Raw genomic sequence first — 27,462 nt, forward strand, 5'->3', positions numbered from 1 at the left:
GGAGGCCAGACACATGCAGTGGTCAGCCCGCAAATGCACCGTAGTACCTCCACACCCGCCGGCATGCGCCCAGCCTCTCCTGCGCTGGGTGCTGGGGACTCGGTGGGACCGACAGGCACAGCGCTGGCCCTAGGAGCACCTGGTGTGTGGGGAGGCAGCATGATGGTCAACAAGACAGTGGGTGAGTGGGCAAGACAGGGTCTTCATCACAACCCCTAGCATGGGCCCCTGCCCTTCAGGCCCCTCCCCGCCTCCTACCTGCCCTGCTCCCTCCTGTGGGCCTTCACAGGCCACCACTGGGGCTCACGCAGCACTCAGCACCTCCGCTTCCTTTCCCTCTGCCCTTCCAAGTTGGCCTCCAAGGCCTCTGCCAGGCCTAGGGGAAGGTGGGCAGCTGTCCTGTCCGGGAGAATGTGGGGCTGGGTGGCACGGCGGAGGGGCGGCTGCGGATTGTGGATCCACAGAGTGGGCTGCTAACTGTATGTGCCTGGGGGATCCCGTGAGCGGGGAGTGAGTGCGACCAACAGTGTAAGGTGCTGAGGCTGGGGCAGGTACACAGTGGGCCCTCCATCCCTGCTGGCTGTCACCAGGAGGAGGGGCCTGACAGCAGAGGGTGAGCCATACACCAGCAGCTTGCAGAGAATCTGGTGTCAGATGAGAACAGAAAGGGGCAAGTGAGGGTGGAGGTCGGGAGGCAGGAGGCAGCTGTCCGCGCTGGCTGCAGCGCCAGGCCCTGACGATTGGCTGTGTACTAGGGAGGGCTCCTAGCCAGTTCTTTGCTGGCACTAAGCTGAAATTTGAGGGACCAGGAAGAATGCTGAGGCAGGAAAGGGGTCTCTTCCTGGGTCTGCTGAACCCCCTTGCTAGGCTCCCACTGCCAGGCTTCTCCCCTCCCCAGGGTGTCGATGGGTGGCCAGAAGCCAACCTGGCCTGCAGATGGTGTGTAGGGAACACACGGCTTTTGCTTCATGTGATTCTGGAGAAATTAAAGCAACCGTTAACACACCTGGGCTTCCCTCTTGGTGATTCCGTCCCTCTGGCCTCTCAGGCCAACAGGCAGACAAGCCACAGGCTGCAGGTGGGAGGCAGTGCCCCCGAGCCAGGCCCGCACCCCAGTGTGGCCCAGGCTTCACCCAGCCCAGTTGTTGGCCTGTGTCCTGCCATCCCTGTGACGCGTGGTTTTAAACGCCCAGCTCACCTTGGTGCTGTGGCCGCAGAGGGTCCTGCTGATGAGTTTCACTCCTGATTTTCCCTGGCCTTTACCCTGAACTCTGAGCAGGTGTCAAGCGCAGTGCTCTGTCTGGATGTCCCTGACTGCAGGCCTGGCTCTCGGGCTGACTTCCTAGTTTCCCCCTTGACCTGACACCCGTCCGTGGCCCCCACCTTTCCTTTCTGCCTGATCCTTGTCCAGTTTTCTAGAGTTGGGGTTTCAGCAAACTTCCCAGAACATTCTAGCTCCTTGCCTACTCGGCACACTCCTGTTCATCCCTCAGAACCCACATTCGGGTTGCAGGTGCCACCTGCCTTGACCTCCCAGGGACACCTGCTCTCCTCCCCGTCCCCCAACACTAGCCATGACTTGGTGCTATTGCTCCTTTGCCCACCACTCCCTGGTGCCCAGCAGAGGTGTCAGTGCCCATTGTCTCTGCCCTGGAAAGGGCAATGCTCAAACTTCACATTTAGGAGAATTATCCCTGGGAGCTTCTTAAAACACAGACTCCAGGCCCACCTCCAAGGTCCTGGTTCAGTGGATCCGGGGTTGGGCCCAGGAATCTGTTTCTTAAGCTCTTCCCACAAAGCTGGGAGGGACTGATACCCATCCTCCCTGGAGGAGCAGACAGCCCTGAGTGCTCCCGGTGGAGTCCTGGCGAGCTGCCCTGTGGCTACCAGGCCAGGGACTGGTGAGGAAGGGCAGGTGCACACGCCCGCTGCCGTTGCCAGGCACTTCCCTGAGGGCGCCCTGGTCCCTTCCCGCTGCAGACTGTGCAGAGGAGCTGGTTTCATTCTGCCCTCCCGCAAGGGGTGACCTCTCAGTCCCTGCACAGTCAGAGGTGTCCTGGGGCCCGGGCAGGTGGAGGCCCGGTTGAACTCGGCCCTGCCAGACACACGCACGATTCTTCAGGTGTTTATTCTCCATCACTCAGGGGACCCCGTCTGCAAGGGTGCTGCTGCCCACCGCCTCCCTCCACCCTCACTGCTAGACATCTGTTTGCCGGGAGCCCACGAGGGGGCGTCCAAGACTGTGCTCGGAGCTTGGTGCGCAGGGGTGGGGGTCGGAGTGGTCTGTTGCCTCCCAGAGCACGGGCACTGCGTGGGAAGGGCTGCAGTGCACAGCAGGGGTGGGGCTGGGCTGGAGCCTGAGTGATCCTGCCTCCAGTCCCCACACCCCCCAGGGAGCAGGTGCTGGGCTGTGGGAGGGGCCACAGAGCATTTCCCAGGTGGGTGGAGACAGGGTGAATCGCCAGCCTGAGACCCCTCTTGGTCCTCCAGCCCTTCTTGAAGTGGGCCAGGATGTGCCCACCACTGGCTGTGCGGGGCTGCCTGCTGGTTGGGTGGTGTGGCCTCTCCAGGCTGTGGTGTGCAGGCGGAGGGCTGCCCTGGGCGCGCTGTGGGTTCGGTGCAGACTGGGTAGGTCTCCTCCCAGGGGTTGTGCGGGGCTGCCTGCTGGTTGCATGGTGTGCCCTCTCCAGGCCCTGGTGGGCAGGTGGAGGGCCGCCTCGGGCTTGCTGTGGACCCTGGTGCAGGCTGGCTAGGTCTCCTCCCAGGGGCTGCTGTCGGGGGAGGGACTGTCGTCCTTGGCATCCCTTGGGCTCCCGGGGCCCTCAGTGGCTGGCAGTTTCTTTCTCCCTCTGGATTGCTTTTTGGAGGCTACGGGAAGTGGCTGGAGGTCAGGCTGGAGCTGCGTGCCTTGCTTTGAGGCAACACTGGCTCTCACCTAGGGCCTCCTGGGTCTCCTCTGGGCGTGGGAGCTGGGTGCTTGGGGAAGTGTACTGGCTACCCTTGTTCCTACAGAAACCAGTGCCCAGAACAGGGGTAGCCTGATCTGAGGGTGAACCCTGAGAATTGGGTGGAGGGTGGACACTCTCCCGATTGTGTAACCCCGAAGACGGCGCTGACCCCAGCGGCCCCCTTGCTACCTCGGAGGGAGCCAGGCCATAGTAGCTGGCCTGAAACTGGCTGCAGGCCTCAGTGGTCCTGCCCCCGGGCTGGGGCCGCAGGGGAGGGACGCCTGGTCCCCGAGACGGTCCGGAGATGGGGATCCTGCTGAGATGCTGGGCTCAGGCCGTCTCTGGGGCACAATGAGCTCAGGCTCTGAGGTAAATGGGTCACGTTTGGATCCTGACCCAGCTCCCAGACCTGTGACCTTGGGCAAGTGACCTCTCCCCTCTCAGCCTCCATTTCTGCACCAGCCAAACAGTGATGATCCCACCTGCTGGGCAGGGTCGTGAGGCTCACAGGCAGCCACAGCTGCACCCCCTCTCCCGGGGCGCCAGGCACGAGGACACTGGCTTTGGCGCTGAGCTGTGCCCATGCTGGGCAGGGACCTGCTCTCACTGACCACCATGTCTGTTTCTCAGGAACCCCTGCCAGTGTCCCTGGCCCTGGCTCAGCTAGGAGCACAAGGGGGTGCTGGCTCACAGACTGCACCCCCCGGGGTCATTTCCACCCACTCAGCAGGAAGTGCCTCGAATAAGGGCCGTGCTCGTCTCCATTGCCGCTCCGGGCAGACGCAGGCCACGGCCGCCTGCCAGCAACAATGTCACATACTGGCAGCACCACCCTGCCTGCTGCCTGTGGGCCCTGCCCGGACAAACACCAGGGCCGTATGATTAGGTGTTCAAAGTCTCTCATGGGCTCCTGGACCCCAGCTGGAGCTGCCATTGAGCCCAGAGCAGGAAATGAAAAGTTGTCCCGATACCCTCGGACCAGGGCTGAGGCTCCTGCTGGCCTTACTGGGAGGAGCTGGGCCCAAGGACACTGCCCTTGGCAAACACTGGAGCCATCCGCAGTTCCCCAGGGGAGCAAATGTGCCCCATGTCCCTTGGAGCTGTGCCCTCTGCGCTGCCCCTATCTGCAGGTGGACAAGAGGCCCTGCTCTTGTCCATCTGCAGGTGGACAAGAGGGATCTGCTCCTCATGTCAGTGGCTTATCCTATGCACCAGGACGCCCTTCCTCCCAGGACGATGGTGGGGACAATGACCATCCCCTGGCTCCTTCTCTCCCTGAAATCTCCTACAATCCCTAATGTCAGCCCCCTTACAGGCGAGGAGACTGGGGCTCAGATTTGGAAGGACCTGACACCAGGCTACACAGTCAGAGGCTACACAGGAAGGACTCATTCTGGCCGCCCCTGCGCTCCTCTGTGGGGTTCATTTGGGGAGGGTTGAGGTTCATTTTTGGCTCCATCATTCTGAGGCTACCATTCTCCAGGTAGCCAGGAGGGGAGGTGGCACTGAGGAGAGGTGAGTGCTGTGGCTACCCTTGCCCCGCCTCTCTGCACCTGCCCCATGCCGGCTGTACCTTTGTCCCCGGGCTCCGAGGCCTGCTTCCTCTTCTGTGGCAGACCCTGCCCGTGATCCTGGGCGCAGATACACCCGGGCCCCTCCCCAGTCATGCTTTGGTCCGCCTGGGGAGAAGTGGGTGTGGTCAGGAAGAGGAGCACCTCCCGGCACGGCCCTGTGGAGTGTGTGGCCTGGACCCACCTCGCCGCCTGGGGTGTCTGTCTCATCCCGTTCCTCGGACTCTGGTCTCAGCACTTCAGCCTTGCTGGGCTCTGAAGGAAGCAGGGTGTAGGATCAGGCCAGGCTGGTGGCCCCGGGAGTCTCCCAAGCCTGCCAGACTAGGATGGGTGGAGACAACTCTGCAGATGGGGAAACTGAGGCACAGAGGGCCAAGTGACCTGCCCCAGGGCACCTGCTGACAGGAGGCAGACTGGGGTTTGGGCTCAGGCCCAGTGTCCCCAGCAGCTGGGGTGCCCGCCCCTGGCTTGGATGCTGTGTGATGGGGACTCACAGCCTGCTTGCAACCCTAATTGCTAAGGTGCTTTTCCCCCTCACTGGGTGTGGTTAGAGAAGCTCCTGCCGGGCCCTCAGCTTCCTCCAGTGTCTGCAGGTGGAAGAGCCAAGCCCTGGAGCCTGGAGTTGCCCCGTCAGGTCGGCAGGGCAGAGCTGGGCCTGGAGACACCTCTTCCCGGTGGTCACTGACCACCACCCTCTCTCCCCATGGGGAAAACACCTCCCAGCTGGACTCTGACCCCAGGTGCTCACTGTACCTGAGTGGCCGTCCAGGTCAGGCAGCTGTGGGTGGGGAGGCAGCTGTGGGTGGGGAGGCAGCTGTGGGTGGGGAGGCAGCTGTGGGTGGGGAGGTGGCAGAGGCCTCCCTGTGTCTTCATCTCCTGTCCTGCCTGGAGAGGACAGGCTGAGCTGGGACCCTGGAAGTGGGCGTGAGGGGTCCTGGGGGGAGGCAAGCAGGTGGCTGGAGTTTATTTGGGAGACTTTCCTGCCCCCAACTTAGCCCTGGATGGCCGGTGGGACCCCTCTTGAGGCTGCAGCTGGTGGGGGGGCCTGCCTTTCCCTTTCTAGTGTGGCTGAGGCAGCCTTGCTTTCTCCTTGGGAACCAACTTGGTGGGCAGAGGGAAGAGAGCAGCCCGAGGTCCGGCTGGAGGCTGGCCCGGGATGGGGGATGTGGAGGCTGAGGACAGGGTCTGAGCTAGGGCCGGGCTCCTTACCACGGGAGTGCGAGCCTCCTCCTGCTCTGGTGCTCTGGTCCCCTTGGTGCCATTGCTGAGTGCCTGGGGACTGCGAGTCAGGGGTCCAGACTCGGTGGGTGGCTCGGGGCTGGGAGTGTGGGCAGTGGCAGGGCTGAGTGACCCATGCTGGCCGGCTGGCTTGGGAGTGTCCTGGCCCCTGGCCCGGCCCCACTCCGAGAGGTCCAGGGGCTTGTCTGGGGCACAGTCCTGTGCTGCTGCAGCCTCCGTCCTCTGGGCGCGGCCCGGGCCTAAAGGCTGTGTGTGCCGCCCTCCAGGCAGGCCTGCTGCTGCGGCCAGAGCTGCCCTGGCCCCCTCACTCTCAGGGCCCTCAGAGTTGGAGCCGACTGGTGGGGAGGGCGGCATCTCCCCAGGTGTGGGCTGGCCCCTTGGCCTGACACTGCCTACCCTGGCCCGAGCCCTCAGCTGCTGCTGGGCCAGGAGCAGGTGTAGTGCCCCCTCCAGGCGAAGGTCCTGCATGCCCGCCAGGGCACGGGGTAGCCCCAGCAGTTCTATAGGCTCCTCCCAGGCCTCTGCTTCTCCGGCCTTCAGGTCCTGGAGCCGGGGGTCACAGGGGGCTGCAGCAGGGGCCAGGGGGCTGCTGCGGGGGCTCCGAAGGTGCAGGGAGAGGGGGCGGTTTAGGAGGCAGAGCCGGTCCACCTTCGGGGAGTGCTTCAGGGTCTCATGCGTCATGGCAGAGGGCCGGGAGGCCCGCAGGAAGCTGTGAGGGAGGAGAAGCCCAATGACCATGGCTACGTTGAGCTGTGACCGTCCCAGTGAGCTCTGAGAGGGGGAGATGACAGGCACCCACTCCACAGGTGAGGAAACTGAGGTCCAGAGAGGTGGAGCAAGCTGCATGGGTCCCATGGCAGGCAGTGGAGGGAGGGGAGGCTCAGCCCTCGGCTCTGGAGGCCATGCTGTGTGGACCCGGCCAGAGGTGGCCTGTGGTCTGGGCTCCAAGGCAGGGCCAGATGCCGAGGCCTCTGTGCCTTCTTGGCGGGGACATCAGTCCCCTGCTCCTCACCTGGAGGGTCCTAGCCACCTGCCCACCCTCCACCCCCTACTTGTTCTCACACAATGTCCCCATCCCCTGCCCCACACCCCACACCCGGCCACTCCAGAGTTGTCCACCTGGGAACTTGGGTCCAGGCTGGGTGCCCAGAAAAAGCTAAGCCAGAGAAGGTCAGGGGCTGTGAGGACAATCAGAGGGACTGCCCTGGCACCGGGGGAGAGGAGAGAGGAGCTTGTCTGGGGACAATCAGACGGACTGCCCTGGCACCGGGGAAGAGAGGAGCTTGTCTGGGGACAATCAGAGGGACTGCCCTGGTACCGGGGGAGAGAGGAGCTTGTCTGGGGACAATCAGAGGGACTGCCCTGGCACTGGGGGAGAGAGGAGCTTGTCTGGGGACAATCAGAGGGACTGCCCTGGTACCGGGGTGAGAGAGGAGCTTGTCTGAGGCTGCTCTGGATGGGGTGGGGCAGGCGGGTACCTGTCCAGAGAGAGGCCGCGCTCATACGCTGGGCTGGGTGGGCTGCTCCTGGCGGGCAGTGGTGGGGGCGTCCCATTGGTGGGCCCACGGTCAGCAGGGCAAGCCTGGGACCCAGGCCGTACCACGGCGATGGTCCCGTGCAGCTGGTTGGAGATGCGCTGGGGGCTCTGTGAGGATGGGTGGGTCAGCCTGGGCAGGGGCATGTGTGGCCTCTGCTATGGCCTCTGCCGCCTGCCCTGGGCTGCTCCCACTCTGCCCCTGCTCACTGCTGGACCCACCCACTCAGAGCTGCGCCCCCACCCACACCAAATGGAGCGCAGTGGCTCCTGCCTGGGATGAAGGAGGGGCACATTCGGGGTGAGGCGCATGAGAGGCTGGCATACTGCAGGTGCAGCTGCCTCCAGCCTCCTGCCTGCGCTGGCCCAGCTGTGCATGGTGGGCTCCAGGTCCCTGCACTTACCATGTCTGGGGCCCACGACTCAGGCAGGGTGGCCCCTGGTGAGATTTTGGCCACTGGAGATGCCCTGTGCCCTGCTGGCTTTTCTGTGGGAGGAGAAGCCAGGGGTGAGAGCTTGGGAGGTGCTCAGAGGGGCGGCGGCTCAGCCCCAGGGGGAGGATCCCTGGTCCTGCGGGGGCCCAGCCTCTCAGCCTCACCCGGTCCCCACAGTACCTTCTCCCTGTAGGCCTGCGCCCTGGTGGTCTTCCTCAGCCTCCTCATGGCCTCCTGGTGGCTTCTCTGTGATGGCCTTCCAGCCGCCAGGGGAGGGGAGCAGCAGGGGTGAGGGGGGGTCTGAGGTGCCCTCCTTGGCCAGGGGCTTGGGCCTCTCTCTGGAGGGGAGGGAAAGACAGGGAGGGGGAGGGAGAGTAATATCCCAAGAGATGATCAGAAAAGCCGGGCCTGCTCCTGGGTGACCCCAGGGGACGCAGCGGTCCCGACACTGCCCGAGAGCCCTCCATGGGTGGTTCCCCCAGGGACGTGTGCCGAGTGCTGCCCAGGGGGTGCTGGGGAGTGGGGTGTCTGAGCCTGGGACTCTTTCCCACTCACCCCAGGCCCCGAAGCCGCTTCACCTCCTCCTTCAAGGTCTCGTTCTCTTCCTTCAGTCCGTTCACCTCGTGGGCTGCAAAAGGCACTGATTAGCAAAGCAGGCAGGGGTTGGGGGGGACAGGGGCTGGGGTGGGGTCATCACAGCACCAGGGAAGCCCCTCAGCAGTGCCCCCAGCACGTAGCCCAGGGCCTGGCAGGCAGCAGGCGCGCCGTGGATGCTGCTGCATGCGTGGCTGATTGGATGCCGTTGAATAAGCCGCGCCGGCCTCGAGGGAAGGGGGCTCGCCCTCGGTCATCAGGAGGGCCACGGGAACTCAGGACTGCAGGACCTTCCGCATCACAGGAAAAAGGTCATGCCCTGTGGGGGCAGGGATGCCCCAGCGCAGGGGCAGGGGGCTGTGTTGAGGGAGGGCCACACCAGCGCCAGCTGGGGGCTGTGTGTGTCAGTAGATTGGGTTGTGAGGTTCCCCCAGTGGTGTGGGGCTGATCGCCCTGCCTCCTTTCCCCACACCCCCACATGGACTGAACAGGCCCTGAGGTCGCCTGGCCCCGTGGGAGAGGACCCCGGCTGTCTGGCAGGTGGGGCTCACTGAGGATGAAGATGTGCTGTAGGTTCTGCAGGTGGGAGCTCTGGAACTCCTGCTGCCGCTTCCTGGCCAGCTCCTGGGTGACCAAGCAGCGGTCGCACAGGCCGGCCCGCAGCCTGCAGGGATGGGGACACAGGAAGTCTGAGGGATGGCATGGAAGCCAGAGGGCCTGAGACCCACCGCCCCACTGCCGGGAAGTGCCCTTGCCCTTCCCAAACTATTCTGTAGAGCCCCAGGCCTCTTCCCACCCCGTGGGCAAGGGGTCCCATGTTTCACTGAGTTTGGGGAGAAATCTTGAAAATGCAGTTTACTTAAGGCTCTGAGATGTTCTGCAGTGGAGAAACCTTCCTGGTTCAGTTTGTCCTGGACTTTCCCAAACTCGTTCTCCGAGAAGCCCTGTCATCTCCCCCTCCCCTGAGCCCACCGGTCCTGGCCATGCTGCGAGGTGTCCTCCCAGGCCCACCTGTTTTCCAGCACCCGAAGGTTCTCCTTCAGTGTCTTCTGCTGTTCCCGGAGCTGGTGGTTCTTGGCAAAGAGTTCCTCGATCCTCTGGGTGTCCCTGTGGCGGGAAACAGCTAAGGTGGGGTCCTGTTCCATCCAGGAAGACACATGCTGTCCCCACCTTCCAGCCTGGGGGGGCAGTGCCATTTGGCACCTGCAGCCTTGGTCTGGGGCTGGATCCTGCTCGGTGCCCCTCACTGTGGGGACTTGCCCTTGAAGTGGGCCCTGTGGGGGCAACGCCTCACCCGGCAACGCCTAACCCGGTGCTCCCCCAGTCATCTGCCGCCCCTCTGTGACGTCTGTCCTGTCCACGCACCACTTTAGTGCCATGGTGCAGGCAGAGCCACAGCCAGGTCTATAAGCCCGGAACGCAGGGAGCCTGCCTGCCCGCCAGCGTATGACCAGACATGACCCCAGCTCACCATGAACGTACTGTTGATATTCTGATCATGATCCTGGGGTGGGAGACACCCTGAGTAGAGGGCTTGCCCCGCCCCTGGGAGGCCAACGCACCTGGGTTCAAGTCCTGCTCACCATGTGACCTTGGATGAGTGACTCCCCCTGCCCCCACACTGAACCTCAGTTTCCCCTCTGCACCATAGGATGGTGGCAGTGCTGGCACACTGGAGCTTCGTGTGGCCCCTGCGGAGGGGGCCCTGCTTGGCCTGACTCACCGGCACCTCTCTGAGTTCAGTTCCAGAAGCTTGTTCTGCAGGCCTGGGGGAGCGAGCAGAGGGGCAAGTAGGGGGCGGTCAGGCCCAGCTGCTGCTTTCCCTGCAGCCTCCCCACCACGGGGTCTGGGCAGAGCTGCAATGTGGCACTCCCGTCCCCTGCACCCCCTGGGGGAGCCCTGCCAGGTGGGCCCCTGTCTGTGCTTAGGCCCAGGGCTGCCTGAGACTCGGTGGTCTTGGCCCAGTATCTGCCGCTTCCCCTGGGGTCCCTGCCTCTGGCATCTGTCTAGGGGTGTCTGGGGGTGAGCAGGGACCCCGGTGCCGCAAGTGACCAGCCACCTGTGAAAGGCAGAGGGACCGGAGGGCCATTGTCTGTGTGTGTGTGTGTGTGTGTGTGTGTGTGTGTGTATGTGTGCGTCATAGCTAGTGTTGAAATAAGATGAGCTTTTGGGGCAGACCCCACCAGACCTCCTCCTTGTCATATCTTGGATCTAGCCTGGGCCTGGCTAACCCCAGCAGCCCCACCTCTCTGGGTTGCCTGGAGACAGCCAGGTCCTTGGACCTGCAGGTGGGCGCGGGTGCTCAGTGGAAAGACCAGGGGAAGGTGCTGGCTCTGGGACTGGACTGGGGGGGGGGGGGGGGCTTGGGCCCTGTCCCTGGTGGGGGAAGTGGACAGGGGCGGAGCCTGGGGTGTATCCTAGAAGGAAGAGAAGAGTTGCATCTCAGTGCCTTGATATGTTCTGGATGGGTCCAGAGAGCCATAAGCTCCTGTTTCTGGAAGTGGCTGTCTGCTGTGGTGAGCTCAGCAGGCCGGCCAGGGTGGGCTCTACTTTCTGCCACATGGCCAGCCCCATGGGAGAACAAAGCATGGGCAGCATGCAGCCTTCGGGTGGCAGGTGGCCATGAGGTGTTGGTGGCAACCCTTGAAAGTGCTCCTCCCCCTCGGGGCCACACTCTGGGAGTGGCTTGAGGACACCCCAGCTTGAGGTCAGCACTTGTGGGGCCCAGGCAGGGCGTCTGTCCACTTTGTTGCTCTGGGCCTTGGATCAGGACTCCCCTACCTGGGCCAAAAAGACAGTGTCCGTCCCCTGACTTGTTGGGAATTGGAGGTGATCAGGGGTGCACCCTGGCCTGCCCCGGCCCTTAGGTAAGGGCTGTGGAGACCCCTCCCTAGCCCGGCATCTGTCCCTGGCCCCTCACCCAGGACTTCCTTCTCGTGGATCTCCTTCAGCCTGTTCAGTGACTCCATGAAGCTCTCCATGGCTCCCTGTGGCCCTGGCCCGGGCCCCTCTGTGCAGGGGTTGTGGAGATGTTTGCAGCCTTTACAGCCCCTCTGTGTCCATCCTGAAGAGGAGGAAGAGGGGACAGGGATCTGCTCAGGAAGGGCTTGTGGGCTGTGGAGTCCAGGAGAGGATTGGGACTCCTTGTGTCTATGTGGAACAGACCCCACGTCATGTTGTAGGGCCACTCATGGGAGGTGGGCTGGAGGCTCCGGAACCCCACGGACAGGTGCAGAGGTAGTACATTGTGTGGCTTCCTCCCACACATATGTGGACGGGGGCCAGAGGGCAGGGTGCTGGCTGCTGTGCGGGAGGGGATGGAGGGGCCAGGGGGCATCTGGGGGTGAGTGCCGGCCCCTCTGAGCCGCCCCGTTCTCCCCAGGTATCCAGCCCATCAGTGCCTGGCCTGTCCCCACATAAGCCCTGCCCCTGGACCTCAATGGAGGGACAGGGAAGCCTGGTGAGAGCTGGATGGTGCCAGTGGCACCTGCCCAGATGTGACGCTGGGAGTCAGACCTCACCAGCAAGAGCCCCACAGACCTGACCATGCCACTGTACACACCCCAGCCCCAACACTACGGTCACAGCGGCTCCTTCCCTTTCACCGGAGCCCTTGTACCCAGTTCCCTTCTGGGATCTCTGCCCCGCTCCAATGCTGTGGCAGCTTCAATCTAGTCACATAGGCACACACACACACATACACACACAGATAGCATGTACACACAACACATATGCACACACATGCAAAAGACAGAGCATGTACACACACAGCACACATGCACCGACAGACACGCACACACACAAAGCATGCATATACACAACACACATGCGCACACCTACAGACACACATACAACACATATGTACACAGACAGAGATGCCCACACACAACACACAGAGATACATAGACATGGGTACATGCTGACGTAAATCTGTGCAGACATAGAGACACGGCTACACACGCAGTTGCAGGTACACAGAAACACACACAGCCACAGCAGCCCCCTCTACCCAGAAGCAGCTCCCACACGCAGAGGCTGGAGGGTTCCAGGAAGGGGTAGGAGCCACTACCTAACCCTTGCATCTCAGTGCCTTGACATGTTCTGGATGCAAGTATGCGTGTGTGTGTGCCATGTGTGTGCACGCCCGAATGAGTGTGCATGTGTGTGCCGTGTGTGTGTATGATAGCCAGTGTGCATGTATGTGTACCGTGTGTGTGCACACCCGAACGAGTGTGCATGTGTGCATGCTGTGTATGTGCATGCCTGAGCCAGTGTGCATGTGTGTGTGTGCTGTGTGTTCATGCCCAAGCCGGTGTGCATGTGTTTTGTGTGTGTGTGTGCTGTGTGTTCACGCCCGAGCCGGTGTGCATGTGTTTTTTTTGTGTGTGTGCTGTGTGTGTGCACGCCCGAGCCGGTGTGCATGTGTTTTGTGTGTATGTGCTGTGTGTGCACGCCCGAGCTGGTGTGTGCATGTGTTTTGTGTGTGTGTGCTGTGTGTGCACGCCCGAGCCGGTGTACATGTGTTTTGTGTGTGTGTGTGTGCTGTGTGTGTGCACGCCCGAGCCGGTGTACATGTGTTTTTTGTGTGTGTGTGCTGTGTGTTCACGCCCAAGCTGGTGTGCATGTGTTTTGTGTGTGTGTGTGTGCTGTGTTCACGCCCGAGCCGGTGTGCATGTGTTTTGTGTGTGTGTGTGCTGTGTGTTCACACCCGAGCCGGTGTGCATGTGTTTTGTGTTTGTGTGTGCTGTGTGTGTGCACGCCCCAGCCGGTGTACATGTGTTTTTGTGTGTGTGTGCTGTGTGTTCACGCCCGAGCCGGTGTACATGTGTTTTGTGTGTGTGTGCTCTGTGTGCACGCCCGAGCCGGTGTGTGCATGTGTTTTTGTGTGTGTGCTGTGTGTGCACGCCCGAGCCGGTGTACATGTGTTTTTTGTGTGTGTGTGTGTGCTGTGTGTTCACGCCCGAGCCGGTGTGCATGTGTTTTGTGTGTGTGTGCTGTGTGTTCACGCCCGAGCCAGTGTGCATGTGTTTTGTGTGTGTGTGTGTGTGCTGTGTGTTCACGCCCGAGCTGGTGTGCATGTGTTTTGTGTGTGTGTGTGCTGTGTGTTCACGCCCGAGCCGGTGTGCATGTGTTTTGTGTGTGTGTGTGTGCTGTGTGTTCATGCCCGAGCTGGTGTGCATGTGTTTTGTGTGTGTGTGTGCTGTGTGTGTGCATGACCAACCTACCGTGGGACCACTGGTGCATCACCTGAACAACTGTGTTGGTCTCCTCCCTGCCTGGCCTCCCCCTCAGTCTCCCCTGAACCCCCTACCTCTCCGCATCTCCTCCAGAACCACTCTCCAGGGTGACCATCCCTGGGAAGCTCTGGTCTCTGCTCAGATGCGCACTACTCTGCTCAAAATCCAACTTTAGGCTTGCAGCTGGAGGCCATGCCCAAGGCCTTGCAATGGCCAGCCCAGCCCAAGTGGACCACAGAGGGGAGCGGCCATGGCTGCATCTGGGTTTTCAAAGGTCAGCCTGAAGACGCTCACATGAGGGTCCTCTCCACAGCAGTACTCTACAGAACCATCCCAAATGGGACCCCCAAACCCCATCCCATGATGGGTGGAATGGTGGCCACCCAGCCCCATGCCCATCCCAGTGTGGCGGCCACCCGGCCCCGTGCCCATCCCAGCGTGGCGGCCACCTGGCCCCATGCCCATCCCAGCGTGGCCAAACCACCCGAGACAGACTTGAGGGTGCATTGAATACAGAAAGAGGCACTTGCCCTGGGACCCTGGAAGTTGGGTGGTGGGTGTCTTTGGGGCTGAGGCTGGGGGTGCCTGTGACTCAGGGTGGCAGGCCTTGGGACCCCAAGAGAAGTCCCGGGGCCTGGGGTGGGGATGGTGACTGGAGCCACTTGGAAGGAGACTCTCCTAATTCCCGCCGAGTCCTTGCACCTGTGGTCAAGCGTGTTAGTGCTGAGCCTGGTGGGGCAGCGAGGGGTATGGGACAGAGTGTGGCCCCTGTTTGGGGGTGGCCACAGCGTCCCCGGGGCCCCTGACAGGGCTGGTGGGGCCGCATGGAGGGCGGAGCATCAGGATGCTGGGCTCCAGGGACTCAGTCCACAGACCCGCCTGGGCTTTGGGACCTCCAGCCACCCTCGGAGGGAGTGGGGGTGACAGTTGGTGGCTCTGTGTTGGGGGGTGAGGGATCCTGGGACCAGGAAGACTTGGAGCTTTCCTGGTGGGAGGCTGGGAGGGAGCCAGAGCTCCCTGGGAGGGATGTCTTTGCCGGTGAAGGGGGCCAACAGGACATTGAGTTCCAGAGGTGGGGATAGCATGTAGCCTGCCGGAAGTAGGTCACGTGGCCATCATCAGTGGTTCTGACCCCCGTTTCCTGAACTCCATACACACTGAGACCTTCCTGACAGCCCATGGAATCTTGACCACATCACGAAGACCCCGCTCCAGATGGAAAAACTGAGGCTCAAACAGATCAAACCTCCCGTCTCAGTCACCCAGTGGGAAGTGGGATCTGGGTTGTGCCTGGCTCCTGGGGCTGTGGGTCCTGCGTGCTCTCCCTGTGTGGACTGGGGCATCGTCCCCATGGCTCTGGTGCACCCAGCTGCGCTGGTTTTTCCTGGCCAAGGGGCCCCCGGAAGGAAGCTGTTGGAGCTGGCGCCTCCCTAGGCTCAAGCAGCTGAGGAGGGCCAGGAGGGGACTGAGCTGCAGTTCCTGAAATTCCACCCGGACCCGCCCAACAGGCCGCTCTTCCCTGGCCCCCAGCACCTGCCACGTGGGCTGGGTCGACGCCCATAAAGGAGCTGCCCAAGGGAGCCCAAGGTACCTGTGGGCCTGGGAGAGGTCTGCACAAGAGAGGCAGGCTTCCTTCCCAGTGAAGTCACCGTGGTACAGAGGCCGGGACTGCGCCTCTGCTGTGCTTCCCACCCACAGAATCCTTTCTGTGCCCCAAACCACCTGCAGGCCCCGCCTGGCTGCCACTCTCAAGGCCCCCAAAGGACTGCGGAAAGAGTCCCCATCCCACTGGGCAGGGAACGGCGCAGACACATACCCGGAGGCAGGGCTGGTGGGCGTCTGGCATCGCCGTAGGGTGCACCCTGCTGGGGAGCCTCGTTTCCCAGAGGCCCAGAGTAGGGTGGGCCTGGGCAAGGCCACTGGGTCCGGTAAGTGATAGTGCCTGGGGCGGGGGGGGCCTTCCCTCAGGGTGAGCAGGTGACAGAGATGCAAAGTGGCCAGGATCAGTCTCCCAGGCTCCAGCACCTCTGGGACAGCCCCAGTCCCAGCTTCTACCCTCCTAGAGTGCTGGAGAGCTCTGGGGAAGGGATGGGAGATGGAGGCAAGTTGCAAGCCCTGATGCTTTTGGGGAGAAGAAATGAACCGGGATCGTAGAAATTCACCCAGACCTGGCCCACAGCCTTGTGCCAGGGGTGAGCAGGGGAGTCAGTGGGGCTGACTTTTTCTTCCTGAGTCAGCCTTCTTAGGGTTTGTTGGGCTTGCCAAGGGCAGCTAGAGGTGCTGGGGCCGGGGGAACTCGGAAGGAGGGTCTCCTCTAGGCCTGGGTGGGGGCTGCAGTGGGACTGTGATGGGGGAGCAAGCCTGCCGGGGTGGGGAGGGGCTGGGCTGAGACTCTTGGGGGGCTTCACAGGGCTGGGGTGAGACAGCTGAGCTCTAGTCCAGGGTAACCCTCAGCCACTCCTCCCACTCCCAGCCCTCCCACTCTGGGAGTCCAGGCTGGAGGATCTCTGCAGGTGCTGAGCTCCCTGGAAGGAGTGAGGGAAGGGGAGGGCAGGCTAGTGAGCCGCTGTCCCACCTGCGGCTCACAGCTGGGCCATGGGAGGGATAGGTGTGAGGGGTGCATGGCTGTCCCCCTCGACACCACCCTCACCCCACCATGCCTTGCCCTCTGCTCCATTTTGCCACTGAGAACACGACCCAGAGGTAGGGTCTTGCCCATGGTCAAAGCTAGTGAGAGCCGGGCTGGGCTTTGGCCAGCCCAGGTCCGCACTTCCGCCTCCTGCGGTGAGGTGCTACTGGTGCCAGCACCTTTGCCTTCTGGGGACTGCTCCTTAAAACCAAGAGGTGACGTGCTGCTCTCACCAGTACGGAACAGAGCCCACCCAATAAACTGGTGCCTCTTATCCCCCAGCCAGGACCCAGGAGAGCCCTCCATGGGGAGCCTAAGGCTGGCAGACCACCTTCCACCTCATGTCCTCACCCAGGGAATGGACGTGCACTGTGGGCCCTGCCTGTCCCTCGGGACTCCCACCTCCCTCTGAAGGCCCCCAGAGCCCCCACCTGCCCTCCTGGGGTCTCCACCCACCCTCCCAGGGCCCTCAGAGTGGCCACTCAGAGCGGGCAGAGGTTTGCTGTTGTTAGTCCAGCCTCATGGGTTCTCAGAGCCCCAGCAGAGAGGGTGCACCCCCCACCACCCGCTGAGCTGGCTGGGGTGGGGCAGGGGTCGCATTCCTGAAGGGTGCTGGCTGGAGAGTCAGTCTGGGCAGAGGGTGAAGGTGTGGGCTTCCCAGTCGACAGCCATGTGGGGCTCTCATACCTGTCTCTGCTCTCTATTCGACCTTGGGCAAGTTGCTTTTCCTCTCTGAGCCTGTTTCCTCGCCTGGGGATGAAGGCACCCCACCCCTGTATTGGGCTGCTTAGAAGCTGCTTACAGGTGGAGCCTGTGTGCCCAGGAGCTCCGTAGACGGGGGTGCTCAGTGAGCAGCAGAGGGAGACCCCGAGTTCTCCTGTGCCTCCCTCATGTGGGACCCCAGGTGTCCAGCAGTGCTAACGGCAGGACCCTCTGCGCTTGGACAAAGTCAAATCCCATTGCCACAAAGGCCTTGTGCAGGAGAATGCAGCCCTCCCCACACGCAGGGTGGAGGTCCGGCTGCTGACAGTGACGACACGCATCCTCGGACAGCCGCTCACTATGGACTCCACTGGGCTCATGGCATTACTGTGGCTGCGCCCAGGGGAGATGCCACCTGCCTCCCACACACAGGCCAGGGAATCACAGGCCCAGCCGTGGCCCTGGCAGGACTGGGCACTGTCCGGCCAAGGGGCAACACCCACAGTGATGCCTGTTCTTGCCCTGTCCTTTGGGAGGCCGGGGCCCCTGAGCTCCTCTGCTGTCTGAGCAGGCGGCATCCAGGGCATCACTGGGCTCCCCGCCTCTCCCAGGGCACTCAACCAGAGAAGCTGTCTGGGCACCAGCGCTCCAAGGATGTCTGCCAGGCCATCTGCTCTTCACCCCAGCCACTGCCCCCCAGGAGGCCCTTCGGGGCAGGAGTGCAGAGCTGGACACAGGTGCCCTCTGTCTCTGAGGCCTGGGCTGTCTGTGTATCCATCTGACTGACTACCCACCTATCCAGGAGCAACAGTGATGGGCGCAGCAGTAGCAGTAGCAGTGGCAGTGGTAGTGGCATAGCTGTGGCAGTAGCAGTGGCAGTGGCAGTGCATAGCCGTGGCAGTGGCAGTGGCAGTAGCAGTGGCAGTGGCATAGCCATGGCAGTAGCAGTAGCAGTGGCATAGCCATGGCAGTAGCAGTAGCAGTGGCATAGCCATGGCAGTGGCAGTAGCAGTGGCATAGCCATGGCAGTGGCAGTAGCAGTGGCAGTGGCATAGCTGTGGCAGTGGCAGTGGCAGTGGCAGTAGCAGTGGCAGTGGCGTAGCCATGGCAGTAGCAGTAGCAGTGGCATAGCTGTGGCAGTCGCAGTGGCAGTAGCAGTGGCAGTGGCATAGCCGTGGCAGTGGCAGTGGCAGTAGCAGTGGCAGTGGCAGTGGCTGCTGTTGATCACATGCTGCTCTGTGCCAAGCACCATGCCCAGGCTTTTTCCCACTTGCATGGGCACTGAAACCATCCTGTAGTTTTGCTGAGGCAGCCAAGCTCAGAGCGGTGCCCTCTGCACCTTGACCCACTTCTCCCCAAGGGATTCCCCTGCCCCCGTCCACCACCTGGCTGCCCCCGCGGAGCACCCACTGCATTAGCTAGGCTGGGCACACGCATGTGGTCAGGGCCCACCTGGCCTCGGAGGAAGTGCTGATTGTCTCATTCTACAAGTTTGGACACTGAGGCTTGAAGCAGATCAGAGATGAGCAGGTGGAGCAAGATTTGGACTGGACGTGGCCTCAGTCTCCTCCTACCCTCTGCGGTAATGGGCAAAGCCTCTCCCATGGAGACTTCGGCCAGGTCACTTGTCTGGCCGTGCCACAGTTTCTCTGACTGTAGAACAGATGTTGGTGGTGAGTCCTGACCCGGGCTCATGGGGGCTGTCAGGGCACCTGGTGGGTGCCCCAGGGCCAGATCAGGGACTGGCAGGGCCAGCCTGGGGGTGGAGCTGCCTCACACTCGCCCATGGAATGGCTACAGCAACCCTCACTTTGTAGATGAAGGAGCTGAGGCTCAGAGGTGTCATCTGTCCACAGTCACCAGCGTGCAAGGACACAGCCAGGACACAGCCAGGGCCTCCTGGTGACTCCCCAGGCCAGTTCAGGGTGGGGGCGGGGGCAAGTCCACAGAGATGTCTCTGCCAGGGCAGTTTCTGATGTCCTCTAGACACATGGACCCACGACAGACATGTGCACACGCGTGACGCCCACACCCACACGGGTGGACAGCAGCATCCTAACTCGGGGAACACACACTGGTGCACAGTCCAATGAGCAGCCACCTGCGCTGCCACAGCCACCCTCCCCTGCTGTGCACACAGCCGCCGCAGGGGCCCCGGGACAGCTGCACACGCAGGTCATGTGTGCACATGCACTCGTGTACCCCACATGCACATGACCCCCCGCCCCCCGTGCACTCGTGTGCACACATGCACAGAGGAGCTAGCCGAGATGTCCCTGCAGCTCAGGTAACAGCAGCCCTGCAACCCGACTCCCTCCCGGAGGTGGAAGTGGGCCGGGCTGCTCTCCTGCCCTGCCTGCTCGCTCCCTGAGGCCTGGCCAGTGGGGGAGGGGGTTGAGCAAGGCCTGCCTTTGTGGCTGCTTCCCCACAGACACAGCGGCAGGGAGTCCCCTGCTTAGTGCCCAGCTGCAAATGCTGCACCCCTGCACCACCCTCACCTCTGTGGCTGGGCCCGCTTGTCCTCTTGTGAACCTGGATGGCGGGGCAGGGCAGGCCCAGGGTGGAGGGTGAGGCCACCAGCCTGTCCCTGATGCCCCAAGCCCCTCAGCAGACCAGGACACTTCCTGGGCCCTGGTGCCAGACTAGACCTGGCCTCTTCGCACCCAGCTCCTGCCCGGAACGCCCACTGAGCTCTCTCCGTTGCTAGGCCCCTGGACCAGGAGCAGCCTTGTGCCACCCCTTAGGGAAGACGTCCAGTCCCACCAATCCCCACGGCTCTCCTCGCAAGAGCCCGAGCTGGGCCTCCAGCCTCCCTGGTGAGTGCCCCAGCCAGGGATCCCAGCCTACCCCGCTGCTTGAGTGGCCTGGCCTTGGGGTCCCGGGTACTCACATGGCTCCTGGCCCTGCCTCGACCTCCCTCGACCTCTGAGCGGAGCCCCCCACGCTCTCCACGGGGAGAGAGAAGTGAGCGGGGTGTGAACCTGCACAGGCAACAAGACAGGATTTTGGCCAAACCCGCTTGACAGGTTTTTGATTCTCCCAGCCAGGAGCAGAAAGGAGGCAGAGACTGCCCCGAGCCGCCAGGCGGGTTCTGCCATCTTGCAGAAAGTGGCCGGACAGGTTGGGTCTGAAGCCACATAGAGATGGGATTGTTTCCTCATAATCACCGCGAGGAGGCTGGGCTGCTGGCAGGAGCCAAGCTGGTTAGCACTGAGAATCCAGTTTGGGACCTGGGACCCGAAGGGCCCGGGCGGGGAAGGGTGGAGGGCTTGCAGGGGTGCTCAAGTGGGGGGCTGCAGGCGGGAGTGAGTAAACGTACTGTGTTGCCACCCTGGGACAGGTGGCCTCTGGTGCAGACTGGCCCCTCCTGCTGTTCACAGCTCAGCTTGCTGTGGGCTGACCATAGGCAGGCGACAGTCTCCTTTCTGGCCTCGGTTTCCCTGTCTGTAAATTGGGGATAATAGTCTCAAGATCTGTCCCTGCCAGAGCCCAGCAGACGGAAATCCAGCAGCTGCTATGGGAAGCAACCCGCCCAGCATGGCCCGCCCTGCCCGGGAAAGCAGGCCTTCTGCTTGAGGGGGACTGGGTGCACGCTGGGCCTCTGGTCTGTGCAGTCTGTCCGGGGTCTGTGAGTGCTTGTGAGTGGGCTTCTCCGGTCTCCAGGTAGGCTGGGTGACCCTGGCCAGGTGGAGCCCAGAGGGGCAAATAGTCTGGGGGATGGCCTGGCCCTGGATGGCACGGCCCAGGTGCCGGAGCAGCCTTACACTGTGGTCTCACGTGTGTTCCCTGGACAGCAACACTGTGGCTGCAGGGCACAGCCCTGAACCCCCGTGCCCCACCCGCTGTGTCCTACCCACGACTCCTCCCCACTCCCTCCTCCCCACCTCTGCCTCCGCCTCATCCTCAGCCTGTCTTAGCTCTGCAGAGAAGCAGACCGGGGGTTCCTGAGTCCTTGGGACCACAATCCCCAGGGCACCCAAGGACCCCAGGAATGCACGGGGCTCAGAGGAGGAAGCCTGGGAGCCTGGCCTGCAGCCCCTGCCATGAGGGGAGGACAGACCTCCTGCTCCCTGGCAGGGCCCCTGCTGGTGGCTGGTGGTCCAGTTCTGGGCTTGGGATGAGGGCTGGTCATCTCTGGCCCCACGATGCCCTCCCACTCAGGGCTGGGCTCTTGGGAGGAGGTCGTGGTCGGCATGGGCCACTCCAGCTCTGGCTGGCCTGGGAGCTTTGTGGAGGCCCCTCCTCCAGCCACCTCCCTGCTTCTGGCTGGGCCCTTTGCAAATGGGCTCTGCTTGCTGCTGGAGTGTGTTTTGTGTGTACCTGTGTGGGGACTGTGTGCATGTGTGAGCGTGTGCGTGTGGATACGAGTGTGTGTGCATGTCTTACGTGTGTGTGCCTGTGTGTGCATGTGTGAGCGCGTGTGTGTGCACATGTGTGCGTGGACACGTGTAGCTGCTTTGTGCTGTGGTCTGGATGTTTTTCGTGTCTGCCCCAGATTCCTGTTGAAATCCTAACTCCCAAGGCAATGATGTTAGGAGACGGGGCCTCTGGGAGATGGCAAGGTGGTGAGGCTGCAGCTCTCCGGGGTGGGGTTGGTGTCCTTCTACAAGCGGTTCCAGGGAGGTCCCTTGCCCCTTCCACCATGTGAGGACCCGAGATGGTGCTGTCTATGAACCGGGAAGTGGGTCCTCTCCGGACATGGAACGAGCGGGTGCCTTGATTTTGAACTTGCAGCCTCCAGGTATGAATGTGAGCTCTGCTCTGGGCTCACTGCCTATGGGGAGACCTGCCTCACAAGAAGGGGTCCCTCTGCGGCTGCCATGCATGGCTGCTTCAATCAAAGCTGCTGTCTAACACCATCGGCTCGCTCTCGAGTTCCTCCCTTGGCAAAGCCAAGCACCCTCCTGGACTGAGCCAGTTTTCGTGCCTGCCTGCCCCACCCTGCCATGTCCAGGCCTTGGTGATACAGGACAAAGGTGTCCGTGCAGGCTGTGCCTGTGACTGGGTCCCCAGGGGGAAGGTGGCACCCCAGGTCAGCAACCTCCTACCCTGAACTCCAGGCAACATGGTCGCCCCCCTGGTACTGCACCTGCACCGTGGACAGAGAAGGAGGGAAGGCTGGGAGAGGAGGAGGGTGAATATCGCTGGAGGTCAGTGTCCTACAACCGTGGGTTTGTGTGTCCCTTTGTTCATTCATGCAACCATCCAAGACCCATTTCCTGGCCGCCCACCAGGCCCTGTCCAGGCTCTGGGCACATGGATGGCCATGAACGTGACTCATACATTTAGGGGACCTTTGGCTGTGAGAATCGGGCACATAGAGGGCACTGTCCGAGCTTCAGTTTACTTGTCCCTTGCAGGGCTGATGAGGATGAAAGGGGGTCCTCTCCTGGTACCACTCACCTGTTCATTCCTTCAGCCAATGTCTGTTGAATCCTGATCAGTCAGGAGCTGGGGGGTGTGATGGACACCCAGGCACCGGCGTCCAGGTTCACAGGAAGCATCGCGGAATGAGACAGCAAGCCTTCAACACACTGCTGGCACACCGTGGCCAGGTTTCAGTTTGGGGGCTGCTCCGTTGCCCCATTATACAGCTGCGGAATGAGGGCCCAAGTGTGTGTGTGACCTCCCAGCCCCAGCAGCCACCCCCACCTGCCCCTGAGGGGCTGGGGCTGCTGGGCCTGGGAAGGGGGACCAAGAGGGCTCCCCATGGCCCCCCATGCCTGCTTCCTGGGCCAGATGGGGGTACGATGACCCACCCCAGGGGTGAGGCAGCTCTCGAGCCTTTTATCCCTGAGCTGGAAGGGGTGGGAGATAAGCTTCAAAGGCATCTCGCTGTAAACGCACCTTTAAAAGCCGGCCCTGCTGCCTGGTATTTGTGTTACTGGAGTGATAGATAAAGAGTGGGGTGGGCAGTGCAGGCCAGCCCTGCAGCCCTGGCCCCCAGCTAAATGGGTCACCTATTAGTGTGGCCCTGCAGGAGTGGGGCTGCCTTTTGTGATGACGGGGGCCCATCCCCACACTCCCCGCAGACAAGCCCTTGCTGGCCTGGCTGGGAGCATCGTGATGGCAGGTGCTGTGTGCCCATGGGGCCAGGCTGCGCTGGGCAGGGGGGGTGCAGATGTGGGCCCTGCCTGGGCACTTGGGAGGGCGGAGGCTTTCTTGGTGGGGGGAAGGAAGAAGCCCCCATCTTCCCTCCACGTGGTCTCACTGCTAGTTACCTTATTTTGTGTTCTCATGATTTTTATTTGTGTAGCTTCATGGGGTATAAGTACAATGATGCTGCATTGAGACGTTGTATTGTGTGGACTTGGGGCCTTTGGTGCATCCATGGAAGGTGCAATGCACATGGCATCCCCGAGCAGCCACCCATCCTCCTTTCCCTCCACCCTGCGAGGCCCCATTGTCCGTCCGTCCACACTCGGCTGCACGAGCACTCGTGACTTAGCTCCCCCGCTTATGAGTGAGAACCTGCAGTGTTTGTCTTTCTGTGTCCGAGTCGTTTCACTTAAGATAACGTAGGCACCCTTTTTTAAAAATTACTTTTTGATAACACAAGAACTGCAAGGATGCCCCTCCGCCCCCTCCTGCGAAGCACTAGACATGACGAATGAGACCAAAGTCTCCTTTTATTGTCGAGTCTCGTCCCCTCCCCAGGGAAGCTGCTGCTTGCGGTGAGCTTGCTTTCTGCTGGATGCGTCTCCGTGTGAGCACCTGCCTGAGTGTCAGCCCTCTTAAGGTGAACTGCTCAGTGTCATTCATACATTGACACATTTGTGCCGCCATCATCGTGATCTGATTCCAAAACATTTTCTTCACCTCCGAGAAAGCCTTGTACCTGGCAGCAGTCACCCTGTCTCTATGGGTTTGCCTATTCTGGACATTTCATAAAAATAGAATCGAACGGCATTTGGCTCTTCATGCCTGGCCTCTTTATCTGAGCACGATATTTCAAAGGTTCAGCTGGGCCTCCCTCTTGTTCCTGGCTGAATAATATTCCAGTGCACGGCTGGACCACAGTCATCAGCTGACAGACACTTAGTGGTCTCACCTTCCCACTTGTGCTAATAGTCCTGCTATGAACATGAGTGTGCAAGATTTTGGTTGAACACTTGTCCTCAATCCTCTAGGGTGTGTATTTAGGAGTGGAATTGATGGGGCTTATGGTAACCCTAAGTTCAACTTTTTTTTTTGAGACGGAGTTTTGCTCTTGTCGCCCAGGCTGGAGTGCAGTGGCACGATCTCAGCTCACTGCAACCTCCGCCTCCAGGATTCAAGTGATTCTCCTGTCTCAGCCTCCCGAGTAGCTGAGACCACAGACATGCACTCAGCTAATTACCACACCCAGCTAATTTTTGTATTTTCAGTAGAGATGGCGTTTCACCGTATTAGTCAGGCGGTCTTGAACTCCTGACCTCAGGTGATCTACCCGCCTTGGCCTCCCAAAAGTGTTGGGATTACAGGTGTGAGCCACCAGGCCCGTATTTTTAAGAAGTCTAAATTAACAGGAACAATTCACAATTAACCAAATATCCGAGTTTCATATAAAGACAGGATTAGGGCATGGCAGGTGAGTCCCTCACTCTCCGGGCTGTGCGAGTGTGGGGTGGAATCGGCTCCAGGGTCCCAAGGTGTGGCCAGAGCATGGGCCTGGCAGGGAGACCCGGGCATGGTGCCGGCATCTCTGGCCTTTGTCCTGTAAGGGTTTGCCCATGGCTCCACCTCATCAGATTGCTCTAAAGATAGGGCATAGTGGCACACAGGGCCCAGGCTGGGGTGGGTGGGCCCCTCCCTGAGACCTTCATCTGCCACCGAGGTGGGGACAGCCTCCTTAGAGCCTTAGGGTCTGATCCTTCCTGGACCGGCCCACAGATGCCCACTGGACTGGAGTCCCCTGTGGTTGCTCCCCTCCCTTTCCCAGCCAGCTCTTGGGCATTGGAGCACCCCTCTACAGGGAAGCCCCCCGTGACTGTAGGTAGGTCAGTGCTTTCTCGCACAGGCCTGTACGATGCAAGTCTTGGGTAGAGACTGTGTGTTGGCTCGGGGGTCTTCAGGGTGCCACCTCCTTGAGGCAGGAAGGGTTTGCCCATTCATTGCTGAGTCTTGGCCCCTGACATATGGTGCTACTCCATAAACATTTCTTCCTTTCTTTTTCTCTGAGACGGGGTCTTGCTCTGTTGCCCAGGCTGGAGCGCAGTGGCATGACCATAGCTCGCTGCAGCCTTGAACTCCTGGGCTCAAGTGATCTTCCTGCCTCATTCTCCTGAGCAGCTGGGACCATAGGTACATGCCACCATGCCTGGCTAAATTTTAAAAAATGTTTTGTAGAGATGGGGTCTCACTTTTCTGCCCAAGCTGATCTTGAACTCCTGGGCTCGAGCGATCCTCCTGCCTCGGCCTCCCAAAGTGCTGGGATTACAGGCGTGAGCCACCGTGCCTGGCCCCAGTGGGTTGTGTTTTACCCAGAAAACTCAAGCCCTAAGAGGCAAAGCCTAAAGGTTCCTCTGGGCTGAGACGAGATGGGCCCTGGTCGGTGAGAACTGGGGAGTGGTTTAGGGGAGCGCTATGCTTCCTAAAGAGCCGACAGAACCGTTTTACTCTGGCTAAACTATTTGTGCCTATGCCTTTGTTAAAAATTGTGAAAATTAGGGAACGTGTGGAATGGTGACCCTGTGTGTGGAACTGGGGGGCTGGCTGGGAGGGGTCTTCCCATGGCCAAGTCCTGGTTGGGCTCTTGCCTGGGGTGTATGGGGTGGAGGCTCCAGGAAGTGGGGCAGAGGTGCCTGGGGGTGAACCAGCAGGTGCCTTGGGCCATTTTGACCTCTGACCTCAGCTTCCTTTTTGGGACAGTGGGGCTGCCCTAGTGTCTCTCTCCTGGAGGCTGTGGGGTTAAATGAGAGGGGCTGTGTGCCAGGGGCCCAGGGCTGTGCTGCCCACCGAGGGTCCTAGCGACACTCCTGAGATGGTTCTTATTTCGTCACTGTTTTCCAGGGCAGTGCCAGCCTTGGCAGACGGGCCGGACAGAGGTGGGATGATGGCTCAGGCCAGCAGGGGCTGCCACGGGGCAGCGATGGCCACCTCAAGCTTGGCCAGTGCTTCTGGACTTCCTCTCTGCTGACTTCGTCCCCTGGCTAGAAACAGCCGTGGCGGTGCTCCCAGACCGAGCGTCTGCACAGAGTGGCCTCAGCTTCCTCGAGCTGTGGGAATTTAACGAGAGTAAAACGGGACCATAAATCTCTGTCGGTCGGGATAACTTGATCCATGGTTTTGGAGGGCAGGCCACAGCGGGGATGAGGAGGCGTCTGTGACGGGAGCGATCCCCAGACTGAGCTGGGCTGTCTGCTGGCACGTCACAGATAATAAAACCGCATCGTCCTGCAGCACACGGAGACTGTGTCAGATCGAGATGTCGTAACCTGTGCCTTGTGGCCAGGAGCCTGGTGTCGGGGAGGTACCGTCCATACATCACAGATCCTGCACACATCATAAAGATACTTTAATGGTCTATGTGTCTTTAAAGAAATACTAATATTGCTGTTTTATGAGAAACCAGAGCTGAAAATATTAGAAGTCAGAATTTTATGGCCTAAAAGAAAGTTAAATGATGAGGATGTGGGAAGGGAGACTGAAGTATCCATCATGGCCTGGGCCAGCGTTCTGGATGGGGACATGGTGGGGGAGGGGCCGCCCGGCTCTGATGAACTTGGCCGGCTCTGGCAGCCTCTGCGTGAACCTTCGGCTCCGTTAGAAGCCTCCTTGGGAAGGGTTTGGAAAGCTGAGATAGAGGACGAGGGTGTTGGGGTTGTCCAGACAGTTGCAGGGCTTGGCAGTGGGGCGCACAGCAGGAAGAGAGCATCCGGGAAGTCCGGGCCCTCCTGGTTTGGGGCATGATCAGGGAGTGTGGATGGGGACACCCAGAGGACTCGGTTTCACCCAAGCTCTTTCCAGAAGGAAATTCTCCTGGCTTGCCACACGCTCCTTGTCAGATGACAATTTCCTCTGGTGCAGGTTTAAACTTTTATGTGACAGATCGGCTTGAATGCCCCTCAGAAAAGGAGCAAGTGAAGGGACAGTGGAAGGCACCGTGGATGCCTGGGGTGTCGGGGGCGAGGTCCTGGCCTGAGCCATGCAACCACATGTGGGGCCGAGTCCCTCAGACTCAGAGACCAGCTCCTTCCACCCTGGAATCTGCGTGCAGCAGGCGCTGATGAGTGCCTGTGGGCGAGGGATGGACTGATCTGGGTGAATCACTTTTCTTCCCTAGCTATGCCCCTTACCCACAGCTGTGCTCCATGCTGGGGTCAGTGGGGAATCTGGGGCCTGAGGGCTGTTTGCAGCTCTCTCTTGCCCCGTTGTGCCTGCGTGAGGACCCCGGGGACAGGAGCACACCCAGGGCAAGGATCTGCTAAGGCTTCGCTCAGGTTTTAAGATGATTAGTACTAAGGTGAGATTTCCAGGAAATAAAATCACTCATTTTAAGGGAGTCAGTTCCGGGGTGTTTAGTGTATTCACTCTGCCATGAGCCAGCACCTTGACCTAGTTCCAAAACGTTTTCCTGCCCCCAGAAGGAGACC

General features: G+C 61.1%; 1 protein-coding gene across 2 annotated transcripts; it reads right to left on the minus strand.

Moving 5' to 3' along the window:
* Positions 1-2,109: 2,109 nt before the first annotated feature.
* Positions 2,110-22,634, minus strand: RBBP8NL (RBBP8 N-terminal like). Of its 2 annotated transcripts, none has more exons than XM_033187008.1 (14): positions 22,292-22,634; positions 11,241-11,384; positions 10,044-10,086; positions 9,332-9,427; positions 8,872-8,984; positions 8,282-8,354; positions 7,907-8,064; positions 7,697-7,779; positions 7,237-7,403; positions 5,729-6,467; positions 5,273-5,453; positions 4,704-4,774; positions 4,522-4,627; positions 2,110-2,868 (listed from the first exon to the last, which is right to left on the minus strand). In XM_033187008.1, the coding sequence occupies exons 2-14, from the start codon at positions 11,299-11,301 to the stop codon at positions 2,750-2,752; spliced, it is 2,010 nt and encodes a 669-aa protein (XP_033042899.1). In that variant the 5' UTR covers positions 11,302-11,384; positions 22,292-22,634; the 3' UTR covers positions 2,110-2,749. The 2 variants fall into 2 exon arrangements, with proteins under 2 accessions (XP_033042899.1, XP_033042898.1); XM_033187007.1 differs by lacking the exon at positions 22,292-22,634 and adding an exon at positions 19,779-19,999.
* Positions 22,635-27,462: the final 4,828 nt, after the last annotated feature.

This window comes from Trachypithecus francoisi, unplaced genomic scaffold, assembly GCF_009764315.1.
Source record: "Trachypithecus francoisi isolate TF-2019V2 unplaced genomic scaffold, Tfra_2.0 Lachesis_group21, whole genome shotgun sequence".
NCBI lineage: Eukaryota > Metazoa > Chordata > Mammalia > Primates > Cercopithecidae > Trachypithecus > Trachypithecus francoisi.